At 27.5% G+C, this 22,257-nt stretch overlaps 1 protein-coding gene across 3 annotated transcripts in view; it reads left to right on the top strand.

Moving 5' to 3' along the window:
• LOC136089230 (uncharacterized) overlaps window positions 1-22,257 on the top strand; it is a 164,470-nt gene that overhangs the window by 71,053 nt on the left and 71,160 nt on the right. For all 3 annotated transcript variants that reach the window (XM_065815022.1, XM_065815023.1, XM_065815024.1), the window contains one exon: window positions 18,041-18,112. In XM_065815022.1, coding sequence (XP_065671094.1) covers window positions 18,041-18,112 — 72 coding nt within the window. The remainder of the gene's footprint in view (window positions 1-18,040; window positions 18,113-22,257) is intronic.

Raw genomic sequence — 22,257 nt, forward strand, 5'->3', positions numbered from 1 at the left:
CACATAGATTTTCATATTACATTTCAATAAAAAATGCACTTACAATGTAAACTCAATCGTATAAACATTGAATCAATTGGTTTCTACAGGTGTTCCTCTTAAACTGCAAAAAGCAACAGTTTTTGGCTTCAAAAGCTGCAATAACTGCTGGTGGCAAAAGAGGTAGTTGATATTGAACTGGCTATGGTGTCATAGTTCTAACGCATCCTCTTAAGATATTTCCAGCACCAGTGTAATTTGTTTCTGATGCACTACTGCCAAGCTCTGACACACTAGTAAACACAAAATTTTTCTGTTAGCACAAAGGTATTATAATTGTATTAAAAAGTGTAAACTGCATTAAAACTCACGTTAAATCAACTTGATGTCCAGGTGGTGCTTTAAGATTCCTTATGATTTCTAATAGCATAACTTGCTTTCACATTGTCCTACATAAAGTTGAAATCATTGTCTCTGTTAAACACACCAATGTTTTTCCATCTATTTCTTCTTCTACATTAAAAGTAAATTATAAGTAATTAATACAAATGTAAGTGTACAGTTTTGGAGCAAATACATAATCTGCAACATTTTGCAGCTGTAAATAAAGTAGCTAAGACACATTAGATATTGGTATGCGATTGCCAATCATAAACGGTAATAACCGAAACAAACAAAACTTCTGTGATGCAGAACCAACAAAGTTAATAGATGCACGAGAACGGATAACAAATGGTACTGGTTTGTTTTTCCTGTCATTTCTGCCAATTTCAAAAATGTCACGCTCTGCATTTACCTGTTGTACAGTAATTATATTTTGTGCATTGAATTTTAACAACATTAAACTTACTAATTGTGGAACTGTTCCTTCTAACATATCATGCATGATGTCTGGTGGAAAAGACTGTAAAACATTAAAGTATGGTAAATCCAATAAAGGACATCGTTTTTTAACACCATACACACAAGAGGAAATGTGACCTGAACCAGAAATAGCAGATAAATGATAATATTGCATTTCTTTGGTACGAATTGTTGTATCACATTCAACCAAATTTTATTTTTGTCAACATAAGAAGTCATGCACTGACGACAAAAACGACCAGAATTAAAAACACGTTGAAAACCAGCTAGTGCATGGGAGGAAAAATTATCAGCAGATATAGTTGCAACCCCACCAAACAATCGAACCATCATATTATCAACTGTAACTAAAAAACCCTCATTCTGCAACGTCAGCAAATCCTGAATTAAAGGTCTTAAAACTTGCTTATACGTTTTATATTTCTTAATAAACTTTTCTTTTACAAGAATACATAAATTTATGTTCTGAAGTTATGAAATATATTGTTCATCAATGTTTCCCAAAAAGAAATAAAATGCACAGAGTTTATGTACTGAACGATGAGCTTCAATTGGATTACACACTTCAAATTCATCACAATATAAATGGATTCTTAATGCATTCTTATCTTTAAAAATGACATGTTGTTTACAATTTAAACCATCTGAATATGATTATAATAATTCATTATTAATAGACTCATCTTTTTCAAGTTTTCTTTTTATTGAATTCCAGATAAGCTCATTTTCAACTAACTTTTTTAGTAATGGTAAAACTGGTACATACTGAAAAGTTTCACAGCTTGGTGTTTTTAAACCATATTCACATTGATTTTCATTCATGGAATGTAATTTAATTTTCACTGGCAAAATAAGACCTAAGTTTGACTTACAAAATGAAACAACCTTTTTGCTAGAATTGACCACAGATAAAACTTTATCTAAAAATAAACCACTATTTAAACGTTGATTCAAACCACTATTATATACAAAGTTTTCCCCAAGTAGCTGCTTTATTAGATCACAAAAATATGACTAAAATAAGTCAACAAAGATTGAACTTCGTTTGCTAAATCAATTTGAACAACAAACGGAATTAAATGTTTTTCTGCTATTGAAATTACAAACATAGCATAATGTTTCTGCAAACATTTGAGTATATTGTCTAGTGAGGATAAAGATATGGAACCTAAATGAGTATCCAAACTACTGGTTTGTAGACTACAGTTTTCAGTGATAGACTCATTAAAAAACTCTGTTGTGGTGTTATCACCAACACTGTCTGCTAAAATTTGGTTTTCCATTGTTTCACTCATAAAATTATCTTATTTGTTAATACTTGAGGTGAGCTAAAAATGAAACTATGCTTTTTGCGCATATGGTGACGCAAACATTTTACAGATTTATATTTGGCAGGACAACCATCAATATTACACACTGGGAAAAAACCAGGGCTATGTTTATGCATGATATACAAATGTTTTAAAAATTTTTGCACAGAGTACTTCTGCAAACCATATATACAACAAGTAAAACACAAATTATTATTAAATGCAGCCATTTCCAAAAAAATTATTTGCTAAATAAAAAAATAAATTTAAATTTAACATTAGTATAATTATTACAAAACAGTCAAACATTTGGAAACTCAAAATGCTTATCTAACCAACAATTTTTTTGTCTTAAATCACCAAGAACTTTCTGCTCTAAATGCAAACAAACTTCTTGAGTTGTCCAATTTAAGTTCTCTCCCATTCCAAACATTAACTGAAAATTCAAAAATAATTGTAGTTTTAAATTTGATCTAACTTAAAAAAGATGAAAAAAGTTTCTGAAGAACTTTTACAAGAAACTTAAGAAAACTTAACTCTAAACAATTAATGCGAAGAACCTTAAAGGTTCTTCAAACTTCCATTAAAAAAGTAGCTGGTTTGACAAAGAACCATTTAGGTACGTGAAGCACACACGGGTTCTTCAAGTCGACCCTAAGAACCTTTAGGTTCTTTGAAGAACAGCCGCAGAACCTTCAAGAACCCTTTAGATTTGCAGTGTAAATTCTGTGTCTAAACAATAAAAGCACTAAAATGTATAGACATTAAAATATCTACGTAATTTTTTAAAAATAAATTCACTTATCTAGTGTAACTAATACCTATTCTCGCTTTCTCTTATTTAACTAAAGAAAATTAATCCTATTTAAGTTTACTTGATATAAAATGATAAAAATCTGTCTTACTAAGAATTTTGAATTTCTTCTCTTTATTATACTATATTAATTATTATACTAACATAACGACAATTTAAAAAAGATTTTTACTTCATCATGATTATTTTGTTCATTTATCAAAATAGTGGCAGAGTCGTGACTCTTGTATATGTATTTGTATAAATATTTAACAGCCTTAACAGACATGCAAGCTTGAACAATAATATGAGCTTGATTTTTCTTTGATAACCATAGACTGTAAGGTACCACCCAGCGGTTATCTACATTGTTTTCTTTAATATTGATGACCAACCAATATCACATCGTCTATAGCGTGGATAATCATTATGAGCTGCTATTGTGTTAGCATTATATTCTTTAGGAAAGTTTTTGCTGCACACCCCATCTTTCATGCAGGGAGAATTTGGATTTAGTATGACACATGGACCGTGAATCATTCAAGTTTTAACCACCTTATAAAGATCACGATTAACAATCAGATCTGGAATTTCTGAAGATATTAATTTATTGATATCATGTGCTGTTTCAAGCTTATCATCATTAGCAAATAGAAGTAAAATATGAATATGTGGCAAACCACGCTTTTGAAATTCAATAACCTGAACATGTGTTACAACTTTCCCTAATACACCGTGCTTAAAATTGTCATTGAGAAGGTTATTTATATTGAGTTTAAATACTCGAGTAACCAAGTCAGGTCTATCATTTGCTGTCTGACCTGTATATAAATTTTCAATTATCTCGCGCCATTTTGGGTTGCAAGTGAAAGTAATAAAAAGATCTGGTTTACCATACTTTTTAATTATAGCCACAGCATCTTCAAGGTTTTCTTTTAAAGCTCTAGGACTTCCTACATAAGTTGATGGCAAAATTAAAACACGCCCTGGTCTAACATTATGATCATTTCCAAGGTTGTTTACATGTTTGTGTAAGGCATCATACTGCTCGCTTCTTAGTTTGTTTTGGTTACTTTTGATGAAAGCAGGGTCCTTTCATCAAAAGGTGGGAAAAAATAGATGATAAACCAAAGGGTCTAAGTTGGCAGACATACTTGATATAGTTTTATGAGGATAACCTCTTGGGTAAATAACAACTTCCCTGGACGCAGGTGGTGCACCATCATCACCAACAAATACAACTGCAACTTCATTATGTAAAAGGAGATTAGAGCGACGTCTATCTTGGCCTTCAAGTAAAGAAATTTTTACGACTGACACTGAGCGACCATCTAGAGCTGCTCAACGAAATTCTTCATCTTCCACTTTAGCCATGTTTTTAAATGCAAGAGCAAATGGGTTCTCTTTACTTTTAATAGTTTGCAATTAAAACATTAAATCATTTAAGCAAAGATCATAACCACGTTGTTGCATTCTAAAATTTAATGCTGCAAGTGGATCATAGATGTATAGTTGACAATATGTCGGCGGAACATCTTGACTTGGCCTAAGATTACTTATACAATGAAAAACTTGACCACATATTCTAAAACATGGCGGCCCATGATTCATGGGTTGAACTACATTAGCTTTAAATGAAGCAAAAGAAAGACACGCATTATAATTACTGATATATTTTAAAAAAATCAGATTGACATTTCTATTTGCATAGTTTCCTTTAAATAAATCTTCTAAATCTTGTGGAAATGATGAAGGTTGCGACAAAACTACTTTTCCATTATGGCAACATAAAAAATGTGTTTTATCAGGAAATTTCTTAGCACCACAATGCTGACAAATATAATTCATTTTTCCTTAATAATTATTATCTGGAATAGTATTACTTCTTGCTATACAATGTATTTTTTCGTATCTCGCAGCAATTCTAGCATTTTGGCAGTTATTAATTTCATCTCGCCTTAGCCTATATCTTTCATACCTGCAACGATTATTTTTAACTCGCCTAACCAAGCTCTACTCATTTGGGTTCAAATTATTTGCTGCTTTCCGAGTAGCATTTCTAGCATTCGTCAATTTTTAATTTCATCTTGTCTAAGCCTTTTTCTTTCATTTCTGCGACAATTAACTTTCCTAATAACTTTTCCATTTTTTAAACTAATATCTGCTTCTAGCCTAATATCATACATTTAAACTTCACTTTTGATTGAAAGTAGAAACAAAAAATCTTAAACGAGTCCTGAAGATTGCGATCTTTCTTATATAACTTTTTTTTTTACTCTAAATAGCACACACAAATAATTTTTATATGTAACAAACTGTCATTTAAAATAAATTATACAATAATCTTTTGACTTTAAAAAAATATTTATATCAGCTTGGAGATGTTTTAAAAAAAATTAGCAAATAGTAATAAAAAAAATTATTAAAAACATGCAGTTCTAATAATAAACTCACTGCTAACACAGAAAAATAAAATAAAAACGTTGTAAACCCTTTTTTGCAAATTTAAATATTATTTCTTTAAAAAAATTATAAAAAAATGTTTTTAAAAAATTGACATAACTATACAGCATTTTGTTCTTCTATACCACATAAATACATCATCTCATAAATCTAAAATAAAAAATGTAACAAATAGGTAAATAAATAAGAAAAACATTACATACAAAAAATGAAAAGAAAGCTGTTGTGATTTACCAGAGTAGTAGTTGCAAAATATTATTATTTTATGTTAACTTTTACAAAGTAATTTATGCTGGAACATCATGATTCAAAAATATTTATAGAAAAATCATGTAGTAAACAGCGCTAAAGACGAAAAATCAAGTTGAGATAAAACAAATTGTATATATGGCAAAATGTTTTTAAGTGAATGTTTAAAAGCAGTGATTTTTAATAATAAAACTAACTATTTAAAATTTTTAACAATAGATGCCAACGTGAAGGTAAGCCAAATGTCTATCAACGCAAAAAAGATAACAAAAAAACAACATCACAGCAACAACACACAACAATAGCACACACCATAAGTTAATATAATATGCATACAACATAACATAAATATCATAACATTCATATATAACAAAACATGAGTAACAACATTATACAAAATGTTATTAAAATACATTATGTATTTTCAGAACAAATAACAATAATGGTTTGAAAACACCCAGACCTAAAGCAGAAACAGTTTGACACTAAACACTGTTGTGTAACCCTCTGTTACAAGTACATCACTTGGTTGACAGATCTTACTCTACACGTTTACTAAGTCATAGCACTTTGAAAACATGGAAACAACATAATATAAACATATGTACCAACTATAAACACAATAAATGTGTTTAAATATGTATATAAGGTTAAATATATAACTTATATACATATTTAAACACATTTATAAAACAATTAAATAACACGTATTAACACACACACAAACAAACAAAAAAACACTTTACATTATTATTAAAAAACATTGATAAAACAATTATAAAGCACTTATTACCACATAAACATACTTTTCAAAAAAGCATATATGCAAACAATAAACATGTGCAAACAAAAATTTTAAAAATGCGAAGCGAGAAAATTTAAAAAGATTAAAAGCAAACAAAATAAATATATACAAACAATACTCTTTACCTTCGTTTTTTTTTTTCATAAGAACTGTAATCCTCATAACAAAATTTAACCTTTACATACAACAACATTTGACATGCCATGTTAGTGCTGGCACAAAATTTTAATTTATTTTTCTAAATTTTCTAAAAAAGAACAAAATAGTTAATAGTATCACACAAGTTTAAAGTAGTAATAATCATTTCTATGGAATTAGCATTAGTATAACTTTTTTGTTGCATAAAAAGTAATTAGGCCTCATTCTATTTCCCTTTTAAAAAATGAAATAATTAAAACTGCTTAAAAAAATAAAGCTAAAAGAAAAACTAAAACAACCAAAATGTAAACGATTTAAAAAATTAATAGGAGTGATCCTTTCTACTTTATATCTAATAAAAATGTTATATATATAACTATTTTCTATACTTACTTCAATTATAAAATGATCTTAACGATGATTGTTTATCTTAATATGATTCTTTATGTAATATTTCTTAACTATCAAATAATATTTAAATTCCAAAAGGAAAAACGTTTTAACTCGCTAAAAAGATATTTCTACAATGACCGCGTGCATTTTAAGAACGCGCTCTTTCAAAGCCTATTTCATGCCCAATCAGGAATTTGATATCATATTGATATCAAACTATAATTTATAGTTTGATATCAAACTCATATTGATATCAAACTATAAATGATATCATGCATTGATATCATTCTGAACTTAAAATCTGATATCATAGTATAAGAAGTTTACGCAAAACTTGTTATCATAATATATCCGCTATAATTTTTTTTATTTAATTATATTTTAATATTGAAATATTTTATTATTATTTTAACAAATAATATTTTTATAAACAATATTTTATAATTATTTTAAATAATTTTCTATTTATTAATAAAGTTAAATTTAATCTTATAAATAAAAATTTTTGGTGAAATTGATAGATGTCATACTATATATATTTATATACAAAATATAAATTCAATATTATAGAACATAACGATAAGAAAAAAAGTCAATATAACTATTAAGAGTTTTATTTGAAAAAAATAATAGATTATAGATAGCAAATAATAGATAGCAAATGTTCAGGTAAAGCCATAACAAAAAGAAATACAGAAAGTGTCACAAATTTGTAAATTGATCTTTAACGGATATATATTCAGAGAGATAAAGACATGGGCTCGGCTATTACATCACTTTAACTTTACAACCCAGTGGGCACAGGACGTAAAAAAGACGTCTTTTAAACGTCTTTTGAACGTTTTGGACGTCTTTTGAACGTTCAAAAGACGTCTTATTTAGGTCCTGTGCCCACTGGGAATTGGGTTTTCGACAGACATACAGACTTGATCTAAAAGTCACTTTTTGAATGTTGCATTCTACTTCTTTTCCGCATTAAATTTAGATTAATTCATCGTCTGAAAATAATGGCGCGAGTTGAAAATAAGAAACAAAAATATTAGCCACCATAAAAAATGTAAATTACAGCCTAATCATTAACAAAATAAAAATGATTTTTACTTTACATCAACAAATTTGTCTTATACTAAGTCATTTAATTTTATTTTTTTTTCATATTGAGTTGATTATTCTCATCACACAAGGTTCATTACTTTGCAATTCAAATTGCAATTATAAACCTAGAAAACCTTGAAAAAAAAATGACTTGACATTATATCTCAGATATTTACAAAAGCATTGAAGAATATTGCAAAATTAGTTCAGTTTGTATAAATTTACTGTAAAAGTTCAAATACATTCATAAAACTAGGCCTATCTAATATTTAAAAAACACTAATGAGCAGTCCCCAAAAGTTTCTAAAAGATGTTATATAATTTAACTTCGTTCAAAAAATTCTAAAAATTCTAATGATCTGTTTTTTTAAAATGTAAATATACAATTACAATACAAATTTTTTTCTGAAAATTTATCAGTATTAAGTGGAACTATATAATTGACAGTGCTGTCAATTATATAATAACAAAGTTTAACAAATAATAATCTTCCTAAACTCTGGAAAAAAGCTTAGACTCATAATAGAACATGTCATTGAATCACAATATAAGTAAATAATAACACATTTGCATGTAAACAATATTGAAATTATTATTTTAGTATTGTATATTAGTATTTTCCCTGACATTTTTTCTAAAGAATCTTTATTGATGAAACATAGTGTTAAAAGAAAAAAAAAATTTTAAAGTGATTTTCTACTAATTTATAATTGCTTTATTCTTTTAAAAATATTGAGTATGTAAAATACATTTTAAAATTGTTTAAATGTGTGTGTTTATATATATATATATATATACATATATACATATATATATATATATATATATATATATATATATATATATATATATATATATATATATATATATATATATATATATATATATATATATATATATGATTCGAAACCACTTGTCCTCAATATAAAAGAAATGTTATGGATTCAGAGGCTTTTCACAACTTCATATATTTTAGACGTTTTACAAAATGGTTTACAACTAAGTTCTATATGAATTTATTCTTTTAAGGTTAATAAGTAAACTGTTAATAAATTAATTTGCCCAGATGACAATCGAAGAAGCAGCTCTTTTTCCAGATAAAAAATATATGTTTAGTGCAAGCAAGGTTAAACCTTGATTTGCATTGACAAAGAACTGCTGCACCTTATCTACTTTAAGTGACCCCATGAGACTGATATCCTAGGGATAATTTTTCTAATTTTTTCCTCTATGTGTTTTAGCAGTGGGTATGAGAATTCATTTAATTATTATAGGTTTTTTCCACCTTACAATCATACCCATAACGACCATTAAGTGATTAAATTAGAGCTTTAACTGGCACATCACAAATTGAAATATTTTAACTTTTACTTTTATGACATTTCCATTATTACTAATAATGCCATTTGCCATGAAGGGTCTTTCATGAAGTATGTATTCAGATATCGGAGGAGGGAGTTACCCAAAAATTTATGAATGCGTACACGAGAGGGTAAGGGGGTGGTGGTAGTGGTGGTGGTGGCTAAAGACAGCAAGTATGTACGCGGTGTGACTATTTCTCATTCTCTATCTATTTACAAACTTGATTTCTTTTTTTTTAACAAAAGCATCGCGTTTCATGAGTTTAAAAAACTATTATTCTGTTACGTAACAAAATTAATAATTCTGTTACGAGTGATGTCAAAATAACTAAAAAGTTTTTTTTTTTCAACTGAACCAATAAAGAAGTAATATGATGCAACTAAATGCGGTTAAAGAAAAATAAAAGATAACAACTAATTAAAAACAAGATAACTGCAAAGAAATATCAAAAGTAAAGCATTAAATGCAAAAAATTAAACTTTTAAATAAATATAACAAATTAAATATTTTGGAAGATTTACAAACCTAAGTTTATAGTAACATCTGAGTTTTAAGGCATTTTCAATAAAGTCTTAACTTGTGCTAGGAAATCTAAAAAAAAAGTGATTACAATGTAGTTACTCTTGTTAGAATACTGGACATTTAACAGCCCGTTGCACACTGAGTCAAATTCATAAAAAACGGCAAAAAACCCCCACAAACAAAAAATTTATACACCTTTTACCCCATAAAAAACTATTGCTATAAAATAATTAATTAAATTATAATGTAACTAAATACCACTAAAAGACAATAATAAATTTTTTTGTGAAAAATTTTCAAGATTTCAACAATTTATACACCTTTTTCCAAGACTTAATTATTTTACTTTATTTATCAAAAAACTCGTTCAAAAAAAATCTCGCTTTAGTGTCACTCTTTTAAGATTGATATGGGTAAAAACAGTTTAAAATTTAATTAGAAATCATATGTTTTTAAGATGTTTGGTAACTATTAACAATATTTTTGACAATAAATTTTAATTTTAGATTTTCATTACTGAAATCTCAAAAATGTGTCATAAATTAATTTTTTTAAATTAGTTTAATTATGAGTTTAGTTTAAAAACTAAAAGATTCCACTAGATTCCATGGTAATTTTAATATAATTCCATTAATAGGTATGAAAGCAGAATAAAAATCATTAAATCAGTTAAAATTAATTACCTTTTAAATACTTCGTTTTGTTTGTATTATTTTTTCTGCTTTTAATTAAAACTTGCGTACAAAGTAGCGAATAATAGTTTATTGCTTACATTTATCACACAAATGATAAACTTACGTACTATTAGTGAAAAAACTCATGCTCAAGCAGGTGGTGCTAAATATCAAACCTCAAAAACCAAAATATGCAACATTTGATTGTATAGCGCATGTTTTAAAATTAAAACTAGCGTATAAAGTAACTAACAATAGTTCATTACTTAAATTCAACACGAAAAGAATACATTTAATTCCTATAATTCAAGAGTAAGGAATTAATCATGATAGTTTAATCAAGGCTCTTCTACGTGAGTTTTGTAGACTGGAGGGTCTATACTATGAAAGTATTGACAAATCTGAAATGATTAATCTAAAGAAAACTCTAATAATATTTAAATGGAAACTCCGATCAAAGTTGGGAAAATATTCAAGAACCTTCTCTAGACTTTTAGAACACGAGCGAACTTGGTTGAACAAAGATGTAACTGTTGACAAAAAAAACTTTGCACCAGGTCCAGGTAGAAAGTGCAAGAACTGGAAGATATAGGTGACAGAAGCAGATGATCTAAGGTAATAATAAATCAATTAAATTTAACCCAGTTAAAAAATACTCTACAAGCGTAAATATTAAATATTATATTGTTTAAAGTTGCCAAGTTGGTTGAATATCCTGCTGAAGCACTGACATTAGCCTCATTAAAAAAAAGCCACTAGAGATCCTAACAAAAAAGACTTCGTTGTTCTCATGAAAAGTGCTACAAACTCTGTAAAAGATAAATTCACGGAGTTAAATTTTCCGATAAAAATGAAAACCGATGATGCCTTGAGTTTAATAATTCAGTGTGACCTTTCTGATGAATATTAGAAATTTGTCGATAATACATAATGTGGGTTTTTATCCTTCACTTTTTGAAATTAAGAATGATAGACACAATTGTTATACTGTGGGCTTAATTGTGACAGAAACATCTGCTTCAACTCCTCCAAAGGGTATTTTTAATCATACTCTGACAAGGATATTAACTTTTGTGGAAAGCCAAGAAAAAAATTTTGCTGAAATTTTGGGGAGGCTTAAAGGTCTACTTCATTTTAAAAATGGTTTTAATGGTGCCTCCAGTCAAAGTGTTTATAAACAAAAATATGCTAATGCAAATATTGGTGACGCCTAAGTTAACGAACAAAGTCTTTTCAAGACAGCTATTGTTCCACTTAAATTAACCATCATGAGCAAAAAGGTATGGTTAAATAAGAAGCCCTCTATTACACATTACTGTAGACCCCGTAAATCTCCAATAATAAATTGAAACGGAAGAGTTGATAAGAAGTGAGTATGAACTTTTAAAAGCAGAAATGAATAGATTAGTCAATGTTGAAGTAAAGTTATAAGTAGAGGAAGGCAAACCGGATACGACTATGGTATGTAATTCCCCCAACTGTTCATAAACTCTTGGAACATGGTGTGCAGGTATTTGAGGCATTAGAACTGCCAATTGATTACTACTCTGAGTCTGAAGAGTCACAAGGGGCTCTAAATAAAGAAATTCGCAAAGCTAGATTTAACCAAACAGCTAAGATATCTAGAAAGAATGTTATGAAAAACCAGTACCGGTACCAGTAGTGTTGATTAGACGTGATCCTGTAATATCAAACATTTATTTCAAAATTTATAAGGTTAAAAATACACTTATAACTTTTATAACACTTGCCCCTGATTTTTTATCTTTGTTAATGCTGTAATAATGAAATAAAGCTTTTTCATTAGTATTAGGTTTTCTTTTTTTGTTTTCTTAAAAGAAAAATTAAATAAAATAAATAATTGTTTTGTATTTAATATATTTTAGTATTATTATAATATTATTATATTTTTTAAACCAATTTTTTTTTTTTAGTTAGTAAATGTTAGGTTTGAAGAATTTAATTTTTTAAAATACAGTCAGTCTTTGTGCGCATAAATGACTCTAACACGTAAATGCGTGTGTAGTACTAGGCTTAGGCACAACAAATAATTACATTAAAAAATATGTGGTACTCTTTTATATGGCATTTTGGATCAAGGCATCCGATTTCTTTTCGATTTAAGTTAAACTTTGCGCGCGTAAATGATATTTACACTCATAAGCGCGCGTCGTACTCGTCATAGGTACGCGTTAAAAATATTTTCAATAAGAAATTTAAATTTTTCGACGTAAAATACGATATAGTATTGATGTATCACATGTTTATATATGATAGTTATACAATCTTTTCCGTTTTTTCACCTTACTGACTCACTGTGCATCGGCTGGGTCTTCTCTAAAAGTCAGCAAAATTATCTTTATTACTTTCATATTTACTGTTTTTACTATCAGTGGTAAGTTCTTAAATTCTTTTTGCTGTTTTTGTGGATTTCAGTCCTATTTATGAATTTAAGATATAAGAGACATATATTAAGATTAGGAGACATACTAAATCCTTCTGTTAAGTCTTATTAACTGTTTATTTAAGCAACCAAAATTTATAACTTCTACATTTACAATATAGTTAAAAAGGGTATTTATTAACTGTGCTAATTTAAAGATCTTTCTACAAGCATTGCTGAACCATTTGTGCTTTCCTTCTACTTTTGGAACTTCTTAAATGATTTATGTTTAAAAAGTTCACTGATTTAATAGTTTTTATGAATGCTTTGTAAAAATTTTGTTCAAATAAACGTTAAAATAAACTTATTGCCATAGGCTTGTTAGCTCTGAGAATATAAAAAGGAGAGATTCGTTCCAATTATAGAAACTAATGCATGACATTGACAAAATAAATATTGGATAGGGTTTGTAGCCAATTATTCATATGAAATTCCCTGACCGTTTTTAACATTACCAAATATTTTATAAAATGTTTAAAATTACTCTCTACTATAATGGAAATGCTAAAATTGCTATGCATGACAAAACTTATAAAACTTAGTTAAGTTAAATAATAGAACGGATTTTATTATTTAGATTGACTATGAATGAACACAAAAAAAATATAGGTTTCAGAAAAACATAAGTTTTAGATGATCTTAAAATAAAATAAAAAAATAGTGCACGTAATATTTTTAAATCATCTTTCACACAAAAATTCACTGACATATTTATTAAATATAAAGTTGTAAAGTATATCTTTCAACATCTTATGCAATTTTTAGTCTATAACAGAGACTACTTTGTGTTAGTCATTTGTTATCACTATTTGTAACTGTACCTTCGTTATCGCTATTTTTAGCTGTACCTTTGTTATCACTATTTGTAGCTGTACGTTTGTTACCACTATTTGCAGCTGTACCTTTGCTAATCCAACAATATCTTCAGATAAAAATAGCACAGTATAACAAAACATAGCTTAGAAGCATTGAAAAAATATTTTGAGTATCAATAGCCAGACTAACCTATTAAATTGCGCATGATCTAGTTCTTTTAGTTAAATACATCATAAACTGAAAATGCAGAAGTTTAAATAGATGTTGCTTAAGAAAGCTGTAACAGAGCATAGAAAAAAAACCTGAGACATTGTCTGTTTAGAAAAATTATAGTGAAAAGCAATTTTCAAATTAAACTTCTTTAAAATTGCAATACAAAAATCATAATGGATATAATAAATCTTGACAAGTTTTAAATTACTTTTAACATAATCCTTCAAAAGAAAATTGCGATACAAAAATCATAATGGAAAAAATAAATCTTGACAAGTTTTAAATTACTTTTAACATAATCCTTCAAAAGAAAACAACTAAAAAGGTCTACATCATCTTATGTGATCCATTAAACATATCGAACATCTAAGCAAAATATTTTATTAAGCAAAAAACAATTAAAGCTTTTCAACTGCATTAATATCATCAAAAATAATATTTTACATCAACAAACAAATTTTCAAAATGTAAAAATTGTTAATTCATTTTCTTTCTTTTTTCCTTCATAGCAATATTCCCTGTAACCTAGCCTTTCATTTTCTCATCAATTTTCCTATTTAAAGCATTCGCTTTGCTAACCAATGATATAATGTTTTTCTTTTCAGCTTGTTCCAAACTCAAGACACACTCTTTTTCTAGCATCAATGAAGTTTTTTTACAAGACACTTTTGAGATTTTAGTACTTCAGGTTCAGACAAAATAATGGCTTTCTGACCTAGCCTTGCATGTTTTTTATTCTTTGACTTCTTCTCGTCAAGCATGAGTTGGTATTTTTGATGTGCAAATTTAAAAGCAGCTATGATTTCTGATGTAATCTGGAAAGTTTGGGGGTTGAGGTTGTTGGTAAGCATGAAATCACACACAAGGCGTTCCCCAATAATACCATCTGTTGATATATTGTCAGTAACAACATCCTTATTGACACTAAACCCCCGTTAAACGATTGCTTGTCCATGACTCAGAGTCAGAACTAACTTGATGACATATAACAGCTAATATCTTTGAAGTAAAAATTATCGAAGCGATTATTTTTATCATAACTAATGAAAACTTTAAGAACTGGTTGATAACTCTGTTCGAATTAGAAGCAGGTGACATTTCAACTAAGATAAGATGATGCAGCAATGTTTTCATTTGAATACAATTTTTTTTTAGGTGTGATCTGATCATAAAAATTTGGCAGCAAACAAGCACTCATGTTAACAACCACGGAATCAAGTGGACATCTTTTAAATACCTTTTCAGCAACTGAAATTAAAATATGCATGTATGCATGAACTTTAAATTTTTTAATATCCTTCAAAATAACTGCATATTCTTTCTGAGCTTTGACAGTTTTGAGCAAGTCTCAATAGTTTCAGATTTAATGAAAACCTTAGGAATACCTTTAACCAACTGCTCAAGATCACCTTTCATATGAGGTAACGTTGGAGCATCTGTCTGATAGAGCGTTAGAAACAATTCAAATACGCTCGCCGGAAAGCTAAAGAACTGGAATTATACAAGGAAAGGTTCCTTTCTAACGCCATTTACAACAAACTTATAGGATATGCAAGATGACAGTTTACTTTTAGACAGAGCTTCCCAATAAATTACAATTTTTATAATAGAAGGCCAAATACTAATTAATCTTTTTGCTACTGATAAAGTCACTTCTTCTATCAGGAGAATTGTAAAATAAGATAAAGCAGCTTTTGAAAATCTTTTAAATTTTCTAATCAGTTGATTCTTCTCTTGTTTTAAAAGCACTGTGAAATATGTGTTCAGAACAGCAGCCTATGCCAATAAGGTTAGATAGTTCGTGTTCGTCACATTTGCGTTGAACATCCCTTGAAGTTTTAAGTTAACACTGGGTCCATTCATAGAGTCCTGAATAACTTTATTGATAATAAGAACACTTATCATTTCATTAAAATGATACAGCAAACCAAGTCTGGTACTGTCCCATAAATGAGGAATCCCAATACCTCAATTCAACTTGCATTTTTTCTTTATTTTAAAATCGGATGAGTAAATTTTATATGAATAGTTTGAGTTTTCTTACTGAGGGATTCATCAAAGGACACATAAAGCCATGGAGGCAGGCTTTGTTGTTGTTTAAGTAAAGCTTTGATATGAGGCCTAAGACCTTGAGTGATGCTATATCTAACTTTCTTTGGTCCTCTTTAAAAAGATTTAGCAATCTCACTGTCAGAAAACATAGCTTTGAACTAGTAGTGGCATCTTTGTTTGTATTGTTAGAAATTTTATTTAAGCAACAATGCAATGCCCGCATAGTTTCTGCACAAGTTTTAACAGAAATTGATACAATGAGTTCTAAAGATTGTGGCTTCATAATGTGTCCTTTTAAGAAACTATCAGTTATCTTTAAATTAGAATCTTCCGCTGAATTAGGTGATTTATCATTTTTAGCAGCAGACGATTTAAAAAACCAGGAGAAATTGCTTACAACTAAAATATGCTTTCTTCATATTTCCTGACTCTGTAGTTCTTGAATACCGACGTTCGAAAGTTTAATTATTTTATGGCATGATTTGCATTTAGCCTGTACATTATCTTTACTTTTCATCAGTCAAGAATCAAAATGAGAGTCTTTGTTTAACAATGCTTCTTTGAAATAAGCTTTTTTTTAAATATGGAAATAGTTTTAAACGAAAAATATATAAATAGTTTTCTACATAAGTAGCAAAAAAATATATTGCAATAATAAAATAACAAATATAGATAATTTAAATAAAAAGTGTTTATTGAAAACAATTGTTAATAATTAACAAAGTAATTTGTTACTTGATTCAAAAGCGTTTTACATAATATAAGACATTAAAGACATTAGAAAATATCAAAGATGTTTATTCCAGATGTAGTTTTATTAAGAGCTAAAATATAATTAGGAATTTTAGTTTCTTATGCTTACTTTTTTATTTTCTTTTCTTTCGTTAAGATTTCTATTTTGTTTTTGTTTAGTTTGCTGTTATTTTCTTTTAAGTTTTTGCTTAGGTTTTTAGCAAATTTTTATTACGACTTTTTAAAAAATTTAAAAGCCGTGGTCAAGTGGTATGGTCATATAATGATGTGCGGTCACACACCTTTCTGTGAAACGCTGTAGGGCGTTTTTTTAATTGTCAAAATAAATTATTGGGCAGCACCAACAAAAATTTTTTTGCTTAATTGTAACACGAGTAGCTTTTCAAGTAGAATTCCCTCACTTTTCCCTGATTATCTGATTAAAAAAAAATTATTTCCTAAGTTTTCCGGGTTTTCCATGACTTTAGCCAAAATTAACTAATTTTCAAGGTTTTCCAGGTACAGTACGAATCCTGTTGGAAACGTTTTCCACTTATAAAAACTATTTCACATAGGATTGCTTTAGGACTCTTAGAAATGCAATTATGTTAAAGATGACACTTAAAGCTACAATTATGTTTAATTGCAATTAATTTTAGATACTTGGATTACTCGGTAATCATAAAAATAATTTTAACTTAATAAGTTTCGCCGTAATAAGCAAAAAACTTAACAGGATTAGTCACTCTTAACAAGAATAATAGGAAGCTAGACAGTTCCGAGCAATAATAGCTGGGTTTTTTTATCGGGTGTTTATTGAATTTGACATATATTTGACTTCGATAAATATTCGATAATAGAATTGTTTTTAAACCCTTTTTTTGGAGAAAGAATCGATATATAGTAATTAATTTATTATACTCATTATAAATGGATTCGCTCCCTTGTTTGTAGTATGCCTTGTTGTTTGTACCTTGTTTGTATTAATATATATATATATACATATATATATATATATATATATATATATATATATATATATATATATATATATATATATATATATATATATATATATACATATATATATATATGTGCATTATTTGTTTAGTTTTTTACAAACTATTTTATTAATAGTAAACGGAATCAATGTTCTAGAGAACGTGCCCGTCGAAACTGATGATCGTTCAAATGATGAAAATAAGTTGGGTATGTGTATTTGTTTTGCTGAGGACTAAAATAATAATTTAATTTTATTTTTTCTTTTATTTCTAATTTATCTTTTTTTTTTTTTTTAAATTAGTGACTTTTATGAAAAATAATAAATTGGTGACTCTTATTAAATGTAATAAAAGTTATTAATTAATTTTATAAAAATAAAGTAATAACTTTATTTGGAAAATTTTAGAAAGTTAAAAAAAGAAAAGATAGTTTAAAATAAATTTAGACTTAAATGTTTAATGTTATTTTTTTAAATAGATTTTTTGTGTTAAGGTTACAATAACTAATTCAATTTTCCTTGTAATGGTTAGTAATATAAAACATTTGTTTTATATATAGAATAAAGATTAAATAATTTAATTCATAAAGATTATAATAAATATTTAGAAATAAAACATTATAAAATTAAAATTTTAAAAGGAACATTTTTAAATATTATTAATATGGCTCTAACTTATTAATTTAAAACCATTTATTTTCAGAAAAGATTTGATAACTTAAGGTTGTTTCAAATGAGTTCACATTTTTAAATTTTAAATGTATATACTAATGTCAAATACGAATGCTTTGCTAAACTTTGTAATGATTAGGTCTGGGAAAAAAAAAGCCCTAAAATTTTTCCCTCAACTGCTCTAAACAAGAGAGCTACAAGTTGATAAAATAAGTTTTACACTATTTTTAAATAAACTTAAGTTCATCAATAAATTCTAAATTTCTCAGTGCTCAAAAATTATGTGTTTATAAAGTTAGTTATTGAATTTTATATATATATATATATATATATATATATATATATATATATATATATATATATATATATATATATATATATATATATATATATATATATATATATATATATATATATTTAGAGAGAGAGAGAGAGAGAGAGAGAGAGGGAATATATATATATATTCATGTATTCATACTGAACAACGGTTTCTACAAAAGGATTCACTCTGCTGATTTCAAGTACCGTAAACCGGGGTTACTTTGAATAGCGAGGTAACTTTGGATACAAAATTTTTTTTCCAAGTTATAATTATGGCAAAAACTTATATGTAACTGCACAAACCTCAAACATCAAAGTATTAAAATAGTTTTTATTTTGATTATTTAAAATTTTACTTTTTTTTTGGTTATTATTGTTCCTTAAAAAATGAATTAAATATTTCGGATACTATTCTCGAAAAGATTACTAAGATTACATTGTACACTGTCTCAGCTAGTGTAGCAGCTTGTTGTCTAAGTTGCATTTTTTTTGTCTATGAATATATTATGCATAGAAAATCTAAAGAAATTTGTTTGCCTATTATAGCTATGCTCCATTGCTATAGCATAACATACTTTATTGTATACACTTTTCGCATACAGAGTAAATTTGAATAACGTTCAAAGTAACTCCATTGCATAAATAGTTAGAAGCATAAGACAACTTAAAAATTTCATTTTTCGTACATGTATTATATATAATATATTAAGTATCGTACATAATATTACTGTGATTAAAAATTATAATATCATGTGTACAAATAATAAGTCACACGTATACACATTATTTCTATGAGTGTTTTTGTGTGTGTGTATGTGTGTGTGTGTGTGTTTGTTTGTGTATGTGTATATATATATATATATATATATATATATATATATATATATATATATATATATATATATATATATATATAATATATATATATATATATATATATATATATATGCATTCTTTTTTATATGTTTGTGTGTGTCTGTGTGTTAAATCTGTTTTACAGAACCCTTAATTTTAAATCGTTTATAAAAATATGTCATAATATGTGTTTGTACATTCAATATTGTGTTAAATAAAAATTTTTGGAAGTATTGTTATTCATCTTTAAACTAGCTGAAATCGGACCCGTATCAATACGGGTCCGATATCTTTGTATATCTTTGTAAGTCTATTCCGAACCAAACTTTTCTAGACTTTTTCCTTATATGTCCTAGCTTTCCGAACACGTTAAATACGAGTCTTTACCAAACCTACCATTTCTATAAATTTCTATTTCACACCGATTATTTATATATCTTTTCCTTATTTACTTTAATATAATTAAGTAAAATAATTTTTCTCAAAAAAACATTGAAGAGCAAAAAACTTAGCATGTGCACCTTTTGCGCATACATAGAGCTTGTAAGAGACTTTTATTAGGTTTGTTTTTCTGCTAAATGCATTATATTGATAAGTCAGTGGTTAAGGGCGCTGTCATCAGTGTTGATTTACGAGGTTTAAGACCTCTTCTCAACATAAAAAATTTTGTTTTTTCTCGAAAAACATAATTAGCATATTAAGGTGTTTTGAAAAACGGCTGCTGCATAAATTTTTATCAAAAAAATACATGTCGCAAAAAAAACTTTTAATTGTCAAAAAAAAGTTTAAAAGTTTATTCTTGCTATGGGCTTTCCCCCTCCCCTTCCTTCACAGCAGCACCTTCTGGAGTAGCAAGACTGTTTATTAAGTTTTTTCTTTATTAAGTTTCAGGCATTTTTTTTCAGACCATCCGCATTTATATAATAAGTCTCTCAATCATGACACATACGCAAAGAATTTTTTCTCCTGGTGTTTTAATGTTTTTGGAAAATTTAGCTTATTTAGAGATTTTTTCGTTTGCTAAATTGTATAATATCGTTACATATGTTTGTCTCTCTGTTTTTAATCTCTATAAAACTTCAAAAGTATTTTGTATTTTACCATAACCAAAAAGAATTAAAAAAAAAAGTCAACAGTTGTAGGACTCTAACCACGGCTTTGTTAGAGTCCTACAACTGTTATTAGTTTATAAGCTCAGCGGAATTTACTCGGCACGTAGATAAGCAAAAATTTTGGTTATCTACGTGCCGAGTGGATAAAACACTGGCACGTAGATAAGCAAAAATTTAAAAACTATACAATAATTTTTTTAACGGAAAAAAATGCTTTAGATCAATTAAGGGGGGCTTGACGCGATGCAATTTTTAAGTGAAAGTCTAACTGTAAAATTTGATAAATGTTTCAGTATGTTTTATTATTACTTAGTTCTAAGTTTACGTACATAAGATATTTTCATGCACTTTTGTAAACGCTTGCTTAGAACAAAATGTGCTGTGAGGCTTTCTCGCCACTACCTCGGTTGCAATGGCCACCAAGGGTTCCACCAAAAAAAGAATCTCCTTTGTTCATTATTTACTTATAACCATCAAATTTGTAAAATCAAAAAGTAATCAGTAAACTTAGTATCTTAGTGGTTTTGAAAGAAATGTGGGATTTACCCATTAGATATAAATATCATCTTCAATAATTTGCCAGATGGTAGTTATAACTTTAGTACGCCGAGCAGTAATCAATGTACTTTAACCATTTTTTCATGTTGATGCCAAGGATAAAGCAGGCTCAAATGAAAAAAAAATATATTTTCGACCTTATTAAAAATAATTATTTTGATGATTTTTTCGCAAAATGTAAAGATGTTCCACGGGCATGGTCAGTTAGTGAAACTTATGCAAATGAGACTTTTTTTACGCTAGTCCACTTAAAAATACCCATTTTAATGGGTATTTTTAAGTGGACTAGCGTAAGTATTTTATTTTTAAGTCAAAATAAAATACTAAATGGGTGTTTGTTATGAAATAATATTATACTATTTTAGCAATAATAAATGACTGTGAAACTAGACTGCTGTTTTTATTAAAAACGCACTTATAGTTACCCCATTTGTGGGCTAACTTTGAATGACTACTTAAATTATTATTATACAAAATCCTTTTATTTAAGTATTATTTTGAATTTGAAATATGTAAGAGTCAATCTCAGCCCCTATATTCATTTTGTTAAATTTTAAATATTGTCAATAGTGAAGGAAGAGCAAGTAAAATTATCTCAAAAACGTTCAAAGTAACCCGGTTTACGGTACCTTTTTTCTATAACTATGTATGCTCAATAAATTTTAATACCAGCATATATATTATCAGAAACAACAAATAAATAACTTGAAACTTTAATTAGTTACAAACCTTTGTCAATTTTCCTAATTTTTGCAAGTTTAATTAAACAAAGAAGAAAATTATTATACAGTTTTTTTTAATTTACTGCATAAATATGTATATTATTATATTTTCTT

This window comes from Hydra vulgaris, chromosome 13, assembly GCF_038396675.1.
Source record: "Hydra vulgaris chromosome 13, alternate assembly HydraT2T_AEP".
Taxonomy (NCBI): domain Eukaryota; kingdom Metazoa; phylum Cnidaria; class Hydrozoa; order Anthoathecata; family Hydridae; genus Hydra; species Hydra vulgaris.